General features: G+C 39.0%; 1 protein-coding gene across 1 annotated transcript in view; it reads right to left on the minus strand.

The window, feature by feature from the left end:
- Positions 1 to 8,040, minus strand: part of LOC132300814 (uncharacterized) — a 30,667-nt gene extending 22,627 nt beyond the window's left edge. The window contains exon 1 of the mRNA XM_059798057.1: positions 5,602 to 8,040. Within this exon, the coding sequence (XP_059654040.1) occupies positions 5,602 to 7,608 (2,007 nt within the window). The 5' untranslated portion in view covers positions 7,609 to 8,040. The remainder of the gene's footprint in view (positions 1 to 5,601) is intronic.
- Between the last annotated feature and the right edge of the window lie 1,785 nt (positions 8,041 to 9,825).

Genomic DNA, 9,825 nt, shown 5'->3' on the forward strand with positions numbered 1-9,825 from the left:
CTTTTTTCTTGGGACAATCCTGTGTGTAACTTTCTAGTCCATCTACTGGAGCAGTTTATGCAGTTACAAGGTCCTCTTACTGCTAAGAATATTGCTAGAAGAATCTTTTCCACTGCTATTTGGTACATTTGGCATGAGAGAAATCCGAGACTACATGATGGGAAGACTAGACACAGGAGGAGGTAGCCAAACCTATTTGTTGGGAAATTCTGGACATCTTTGGGCTGCAATTCCAAGATTTGATCTCCTTAGGCTGGACTCAATGATGTCTAGTTCTGTCTTAGTCTTTTAATGTTGTATTGGATTTGTTCCTTATGTACATTATTGTTTTTTAATGGAAAATTTCCATATTTCTCAGGGGAAAAAATAAAAAATAATAAAAAAATTTAACTGCATAACTAAAACTATCTTAAAAAATGAAAAAGAAAAAAGAAAGGAAATTAACAATGCAAGTACAGTTAGAGATTTGATTCAATGATAAATTTGTAAAGAACAAAGATTCATATAAATAAAATAGGATATATGCAAGTAAAATTCATGGAAAAACAACAATTCAAAGAGACATCAATATTCATGAAACACAATAAAAAAATGAGAAAAGCATCTGTAACAAGATTCATATATGTCCAGGTGTGCATACGTCTTTGTGCTTGCATTCCTGCACTATTGTTCAATTTGAAATAGTAGAACTGACTTCATGTTGTTAAAGCAAACTAGGCAGAACAATTGAACAGAGCATCGTGAATAAAGTATATTTAAAAAGGAAAGAAGCTTTAAGAAAGACCAAGAGACGCTTCCGTGAGGGAAGGAAAAAAGGCAACATTTGAAGGTAAAAGCACTACAAGATTGTCTATAATTAAGAATATGGAAAGAATAGAATACATTTCAAAAAATACAATGGCAAGGAAAGGAGCCAAGGAGGAAATTAATGTAATAGTCTAATAGAGCATTATTCAAAAAGCAAGAGGGAATATGTGGCTTCGTGCAGATAACTTCCAGGGACTTGTGCGTTCGTGGTGGGAGGAGAACCTGGTGGTGGGCACGTCTAGTTTTATTCTTGCAAGAAAGCTTCATATTCTGAAAAATAATCTTAAAAGGTGGAATAAGGAGGTTTTTGGGAGCTTGGAGTGGAGAAAGAATAGGGTTTTGGCTGATATTGCCGAGATCGATAGACTGGAAGGGGAGGGTGTTCTTTCTGAATCCCAACGCAGTAGGAGAGCAGCTTGTCAGGCAGAATGTGTGGAGATTGCAGTTTTGGAGGAAATTTCGTGGCGTCAGAAATCTCGGGCCTTATGGCTCAAAGAGGGAGACCGGAATACCAATTTTTTTCATAGAACCGCTAATGCTCATAGGAGGAATAATCACATTGGGAGGGAATGTGTGGATGATGCGGTTTTGACTACGGAGGAGGAGGTGCGTAGCGGTATTGTCTCTTTCTACCAAAAGCTCTATTCTGAGCCTCTTCGATGGAGGCCACGTCTTGATGATCTTCACTTTGATTCTATTTCTACATTGGAAAGAGATGGGTTGGAAAATCCTTTTTCGGAGGAAGAGGTGTTGAAGGCCCTTAAGAGTTGTAATGGTGATAAGTCTCCAGGCCCGGACGGCTTTACTATGAGATTTCTGTTGGAGAGCTGGGAGGTGGTCCGGTACGAGGTGATGGGCACTTTTCATGAGTTTCATTCCACGGGGAGGTTTGAGAAATCACTGAACGCATCTTTTATTGCTCTTATTCCTAAGAAGGGTGGTGCTTCTCACATTAAGGATTTTCGACCAATCAGTTTGATTGGATGCATTTACAAGCTCATCGCAAAAGTCCTTGCATTCCGTTTGAGGGAGGTCTTGGATGGAGTTATTTCTGAGTCACAGAATGCTTTCATTGAGGGTAGACAGATGCTGGATTCCGCTCTTATTGCCAATGAATATGTGGATTCTCGATTGTGTAGTGGGGCTCTTGGGGTTCTTTGTAAGCTGGATATCGAGAAAACTTATGATCATGTCTGCTGGAATTTCCTGTTGGGCTTTGGTGAGAGATGGAGGAAATGGATTGTTTCATGTGTTTCCACTGTCAGGTTTTCGGTGTTGGTGAATGGGTCCCCTGCGGGTCTGAGGCAGGGGGACCCTCTCTCCCCGTTCCTTTTTATTATTGTTATGGAGGCTCTTAGTAGGTTGGTGAGAAGGGCGGTGGATTTGGGTTTTATCAGGGGTTTCAAGATCGGTCCCGACTCCGTTCAGCAAATGGAGATTTCTCACTTGCTCTTTGCTGATGACACTGTTGTTTTTTGTGAGGCAGAGGTGTCCCGGTTGAGGTATCTGAGATGTGTCTTAGTTTGCTTTCAGGCTGTCTCTGGTTTGAAAGTCAACGTGGGCAAGAGTGTGCTTGTCCCTGTGGGGGAGGTTCAAGAGGTGGACACTCTAGCCGCTGCTTTAGGGTGTGGGACACAACGTTTCCCTATCTCGTATTTGGGTTTGCCGCTGGGGGACTCGGCCAAGAGGGTGGGAAGTTGGGACCCAGTGATTGAGAGGGTCGAAAGAAGATTAGCTGGTTGGAAAAAGCAATATCTCTCCAAGGGTGGTAAAGTTACGTTAGTGAAAAGCGTCTTGTCAAGCCTTCCAACATATTTTCTTTCGCTCTTTCGGGTTCCAGCCTCGGTTGTTGGCCGTCTGGAGATGTTACAACGAAACTTCCTTTGGGGGGGTCGTGGAGAGGAGTTTAAGTATCATCTTGTCAGATGGGAGCAGGTTTGCAGGCCTTTTCAGTTGGGCGGGCTTGGGATTAGGAAATTGGCCCCTTTTAACAGTGCTCTCCTCGGTAAGTGGCTTTGGAGATTCGGCAGTGAAAGGCATAGATTATGGAGAAGGGTTATTTCCTGTCACTTTGGGGAAGAGAGAGGGGGGTGGTCAGCTAGGCCAGTCAGGTCTGCTAGTGGAGTAGGGGTATGGAGGGCCATTGGAAAAGGATGGGACGAGTTTTCCAAACATGTTAGATTCAAAGTTCGGGATGGAAGGTTAGTCCGGTTTTGGGAGGATCCCTGGTGTGCGGATAGGCCTCTGGCTCTTTTGTTTCCCAGGCTGTTCAAGATTGCTGTTGACAAACATGCTATGGTTGCTAACTGCTATCACCTTGATAGCGGGAGGTTATCTTGGGATGTGCGATTCCGGCGATCTTTTCAAGATTGGGAGTTGGATGATGTCACTGGCTTGTTGGCTCTCTTGTACAGACAGGAGGTGGAGGGCACTGGTGTTGACTCCCTGTTTTGGGTGCACTCTTCTCAGGGGATGTTCCAGGTCCGGTCTTTTTTTGTATGCCTTTCTGGTTTTCATGGTTCTTCCTTCTGTGGAAGACGGTGTGGTTGTCTAAGGCGCCTCTTAGAATGGCCTTTTTCGTGTGGACTGTTGCTTGGAGCAAGATTTTGACTTTAGATAACTTGAGGAAGCGAAGACATATTATTGTTAATTAGTGTTATCTTTGTAAGTTGAATGGGGAGTCAGTGGATCACCTGTTGCTGCATTGTCCTGTGGCTCATGATTGTTAGAGTCTCATTTTTTATTTGTTTGGTATTCATTGGGTTATGCCTCGGACATCTCGGGAATTGCTGGATATTTGGAGGGGCCAATGGGTGGGGGCTCAGGCGAGAGTCTTCTGGAGGGTAACCCCCTTTTGTGTTTGGTGGAGCATTTGGAAAGAGCGGAATAGAAGACCTTTTGATGGGAAGGAGTCCTCCATTGGGATGTTGAAATTCTCTATTATTTGTACTCTTTTTTGTTGGGGTTGGGGGAGAGTTTTTTCCTCCATTGAGGATATTGTGGACTTTTTGGCCTCCTTAAGATCATAGTTTCAGTTTTTTGTATAGCTTGGGAAGCGTTCCCCTTTTGAACGCCTTTTAATACATTTTACTCATCAAAAAAAAAAATTAGGTGGTGTAAATGTCTTAAATTACTGTTTTCAAACACTTATCCCAGACATTCATGCTGCTCGTGTATCACTGGATGTAAGAACTAAAGAGGTGTTTCCCATATCCCAGACTATACTGCAAATCAAAGTGGGAGTTTCTCAAATCTAAACCAGTAAGCTACATAAGTTATGATTCCTTTCCAATTAATACATTAAGAACCAAAAAATATCCCATAATTTGACGAGAATGATCCCCAAATACTACAAGGTCTATACTAGCAATTTGTAAAACGAGTATATTACTTAAGTTTAATAAACCATAATACAAGAATATGAATGGTTTTTGCAGCAGATGACTCTAAATATAGAAAATCTCAAGAATGGTTAGCATTTCAAACACTCAGAAAGCACTTGTTCAGATATAGAAAATTATCTATGCAGTAATAAGATCAGACCAGACTACAGTAATGCAGCCATTAAGAAAATTAATACATAATAATTCCTGTCTCATTACTCGTAGAGCGGTTTGAGTCAACAAGCAAGAAGGGCCTTGTCATTCGAGCTCAAGTAAATCTGATAAGAGCAATATTTTGGTTTAGGAGATGTTTTCCTGCTAAAAATACTTCTGACCTTCTCTTCACAACTTTTAGAGTTAATTACTTTTCTTTCTTTCGTTTTTTTTAAGTTGAGTTTGAAACTTGAATTTTCGTTTTATTCAAAGAATCCGATATTTCTTTATCTAAAAATTCCCAAATTATTCCAATTGTTTTCAAGTATTTCTCCGGGAGTATACTGTCCAGTGGATAGGATGTTGTAAAGATTCAAGGTTATTGGTTGGTTGAACATTAAAGGTTAGTTTACATGTTTTTGTATCTTAGTGTTTGTCTTTTTATTCTTCCTCTTCCTGGTGAAACATTAGGTGATTATTTGAAATATGGAAGTTGCAGATCTCAGTACTAACATATCTTGTAGACTAGTTAAATTTTAGAAAAACAGGGTAAAATGTAGAAGGTTCATTTGTCAATCTTCGGTTGAAAATAAGTGCCACCTCTTTTTTATAACAACATTATTAGCTCTATGCTCATTATGATCTATTGCATTAGTGATGAATGCCCATCTTTGTCTATTTGAGTGCAGTTTTCTTGAACATAACTGCAACCTATTTTTATTTCTATACATATCTAATGGTGTAAGAAGAAATTTATGAATAATAATAAGACATAATGGAAAATGATAAAAGATATAATGCAAACAATATGACAAACATCATAGCATCAATTTGTATGCAAACAATAAGGCAAACATCATAGCATCAATTTGGAGCAACAAAAGAAGTTCGAAGTTAACTAGGAAAAATAAAAGAAATTCTGAGTTCAAAGAAGCGCATTACTAGAATTACAAAAAACAGTTATCACAAAAGCCAATTCTAGCAATAGAATCTACGCTTAGAGTATCTATTTTCGCTAAAAACAACTAACTTGTGAGTAACATATCTACTGCATTATGATGGACTTTCACAGTTTTTAACTGTGGACTAATTTTTCTGCTTTTAGCAGAGTAACCACTTTTTCAAGCTTGCTAATTCTAGCTTCCATTTCCAGTCTCGGTATTTGGGGTGTATGATAAGTATTTCTTTCTCCTAGATTGTTGTTGATGCTTACCATATTATAAACTGGTGTTGTAGCTAGATTGCTGCTAATGCTTACCATGTTATTAACAGGAGTCCTCATTCTACTTTCAATTGCATCTTCTGTGATCATCTCTGTTCTACTTACAATTGCACCTTCTGCGATCATCTCTGGTCTACTTACAACTGCATCTTCTGCGATCATCTCTGTTCTAGTTACAACTGCATCTTCTGCGATCATCTCGGATCTACTTACAATTGCACCTTCTGCGATCATCTCTGGTCTACTTACAATTGCACTTTCTGCAATCATCTCTGTTCTACTTATAATTGCATCATGTGTGACCAACTCGGTTCTACTTTCCATTGCATCATGTGTGACTGCTGCTGATCCTTCCATCACATGTTCTCTTTCCACAATATTTTCCGCAGGTTTAACGACCGACCCAATCTTTTGAATAGTTCCACTATCAGCAGTCGAAGATGGTGATGGACTTTGCAATCGAGATCTGATTGAAGACTGACCACCTCTACTCTTCATATTTCTCAACCACTCCGATAATGGCTGTCTATACTCAGCGCTGGAGTCACTTGATTCAACCGAAATGGATTTCGAAGGAAAACCAGGAGGAACAGCAGGATCAGTTATCTTCCAACTCTGTGGAGTTCTTTCGGAACTATTTGAATTTCTCTTTTCAAAAACATGCTTGGTTGCTTCTTGCCCACCAAACTTTGCATTCCACCACTCAAAATATCTAGTGGTAACACCTGGCTTATAATGTCGTGGTGAAATATATAATTTCTCATCTCTAATCGGCCTCTTATAATTACTCCAAGCAATTTCAAGACTTGAATTGGAACGAGCAACCAGACCTGGAAGATCCTGATCCAACCCAAACTGCATTGCAACTCGATGTGGGAGGTACTGCTCTATACACCCTAGTCCAACTAACTCGCAGACCCTCAAGCATAAAGCAAGTGACTCTAATCCCTCATCCATCACTGGTTGAGCCAATAACCACTCTCCTTTCTTGGCTCTGGCATAAGGCCGCCACAGAAAGTTACTTCCAGCAGAATCTATAGCCAACCTCATATCCTCAATGTTCACTTTCTTCGCGTTGTCCCATCGAGCCAATCTTGGCCCACCATGTCCAATGGAACAGGGTGTCGGCCGCAATGATGTAAATCTTTCCCATGCCCAAATTTGAACAAATTGTAATGGGGCCCAAACTGCAAGTGTTAAAGCAGCTTCTTCACATATACTAGTTCCTAATTTGTTTGAAGCAACAATAGTGGCTTTCAACAAACTCAAGTCTCTGTAAAGGCTTGCTAGAACAGGCGGTGCAAGTGCAATTTTGGTACCTCTAGCTAAATGATTGGCAATGGGAAAAACATTTGTTGCTATAGAGTTAAATGATGTTGGGAAGACAAACCTTGACAACCAATAGGAAAGAAATGCTTCGTGCTCGATCTCACTTCCACAGCCCATGAATTTAGACAACCACCTTTCATGGGAGGCCTTGTGAGCTTTGCTCCTGCTGATTTCTGACCTTGCTCGAACTAGTTGTTCTTTGATTTCATTCAATTCTGTGGTTTCAAGAGGGGTTGATATGGAATCACCCAGAGCGGAATAACCTCCCAAAATGATTATATCTTCAAGAGTGATGGTTGTTTCTGCCCAAGGAAACACAAATGTGTTGGTATCAGAACACCATCTCTCTACGAACCCAAAGACCAAGCTGTCAATTTTCCAGATTTTGTAGGTTGAATTCATGATGGCGTCGTGAATTCCAACGTTTTCCCATAGGGATTGATGTGAAGAATGCATGCGGCTTACCCATGTTTTCCAGTTCTTTGATGGCTGTCTCCAGCCATTGAACGACACTCTCAGTGGGGATTTTGTTGGGTCGAAATTGGCGGGTACAGAGGAGAGAGACGGTGAAGGAAGATTAAAGAATGGTCCATCGATGGAGGTGACAGAGGGTTTGAGAAAATGGGCAATTCTGAGAGTTGGGTCTCCTCCTTTTGGCGAAATCATGAGCTCGTCTCTCTCTTCCATGATGGTCTCCTCTGCTGCTTCTGCCATGGATGATGAGATCAAGAGCTTTTGAGAAATGAACTGTGAGATTTGTAACAGTTTGTGGTACAATTAAGGGTTTCAACGAGAGAGAGAGAGAGAAAGAGTGGCATGGGAAGTGGAGTTCGGTAAAAACGTATGACTAATTATAATAATGCTCCATAAAGTGAGAAGCTACTAGTACTACTACTAAAGTACTAGATGGCCTTGGACCGCGCGCCACTTCGTGGTGGGTAGTACAGTCAAAACTCATGTTCAAACAATTTTTTTTTATTATTATTATTATTTTTTAATTTTCTTTTGTTTCACTTTTGGTTGGACTGAATTACTTGGGCCAGGAGGCCAATCATCATCTGGCCCAATTATGATATGGAGCAAGAAGGCTAAAAATTAAATAGACAAGACCTAACATGGTAAGAGATGAATCATATGATTCCAAGTTGGTTTAGTGCCATAAGATGTTCCTATTCACTCGAAGGTTTTCAAAAAAATTTGTTTTATAAGGGTCTAACTAAATCAACTCAACATCATGCAAGAGGAAAAAAAAAAAAATCAAGGATCAGCGTGTGTATTTATATATAAAGTATAAACACATTTTTTATTTTACTTTTATCGGGAAGGTAATGATTTGTATATACTTGAATAATTCTACAATCAAGGAGAATCCCCACCAAATTAACAACCCTTGGGCTGACACCAAAAAAAAAAAAAAAATTCCTCAGTCTCAAGCTCTGCAAATCATACTAGAGTGAATCCAGATCCAAAGATTGCCAATAATCTAAATGCTGACATTACCACCTGATCATCATATTTGAGGATTATGGTCTTCATTACATGAACTTGGAAGGGAATGCTTAAACCTGATGGGGAATTCTTAAACTTGAGGGAACATAATGCTTATACATAATAAACACTGAAACACACACACACACACACACACACACATGTATTTTCAATTTTTATTCAGCTGGTCAATATCTTCTGTAGTGTCACTTCAACATGTATTGAGAGAGAATGAGAGAAGCATTAAAAAGTTTGTGTTGAGATATGTAGTTGAGGCTACACTCACATTGCAGATATGGTTGCAGCAATGGCATTATCGCCATAAAATTTCTCTGTCTTGCATAGCAGTAGAGCATACTGCATATTTGCTCTGCCCGGCTGCTCCTTTATTCTGGATATGTTTTCTCTGTCAGTGCAGTTTTATTAAAGAGGAAATGATAGACACACATCTCTCTCTTTTTCTCACACACACAAACACAGCTTTAATGGGAAAATAATATCACTTAAAAAGTCTGAATCAGTGTTTCACAAAGAAGACTGATCAAGAGTTAACAGAAGTTGAACTATCATAATTTAAGGGCTTTAATCAAGTTTGAGCATATGACTATTTAACTAGTCTTGACTTAATCAAATCAAACGAGCATTCAAGATCAAGTTTAATTAGCTTGAGACAAACCTAGAAATAAATGGTCATGCTACACTTGACTTGTTGGCTTAATCAAACCCAACAAGTCTGTCTTTGGTGCTGTTCCTTAAATACAGTTTTCAAAAATTTTGAAAATGGATATGTGGTCTCAAAAATTTATTATAGAATTCTCTTTTAAAATTGAGCGCTTGCTTTTCACATAAGAGTTTTCATAAAACAATTAACCAAATAATGTTTCAACGATTTTCTTTTTCTCTAAACAGAAATCTTGCTAAACAATATATAATCTTACAGATAATCCAAGGAGGAAATTAATGTAATAGAGCATTATTCAAAAAGCAAAAGGGAAAATTCAAAAACACTTCTATATTTAATAAAGAAAGAATAAGGTAGGTGGTGTAAATGTCTATAAATAAATGTTTTCAAACCCTTATCCCAGACATTCAGGCTGCTCGTGCATCACTGGATGTAAGAACTAAAGATGTGTTTCCTTTATCCCATAATTATACTGTAAATCAAAGTGGGAGTTTCTCAAATCTAAACCAGTAAGCTACACAACTTATGATTCCTTCCCAATTATACATTAAGAACCAAAAATTATCCCATTATTTGACGTGTATGATCCCTAAATATTAGAAGGTCTATAATATCAATTTGTAAAACGAGTATATTACTTAAGTTTGACAAACCATAATATAGGAATATGAATGGTTTTTGCAGCAGACGACTCTTAACTATATAAAATCTCAAGAATGGTTAGCATTTCAAACAGCTCAGAAAGCACTTGTTCAGATATA

This window comes from Cornus florida, unplaced genomic scaffold, assembly GCF_030987335.1.
Source record: "Cornus florida cultivar Cherokee Brave unplaced genomic scaffold, ASM3098733v1 CherokeeBrave_3.0.0_Hap2_Chr03, whole genome shotgun sequence".
In the NCBI taxonomy this organism is placed as follows: Eukaryota; Viridiplantae; Streptophyta; class Magnoliopsida; order Cornales; family Cornaceae; genus Cornus; species Cornus florida.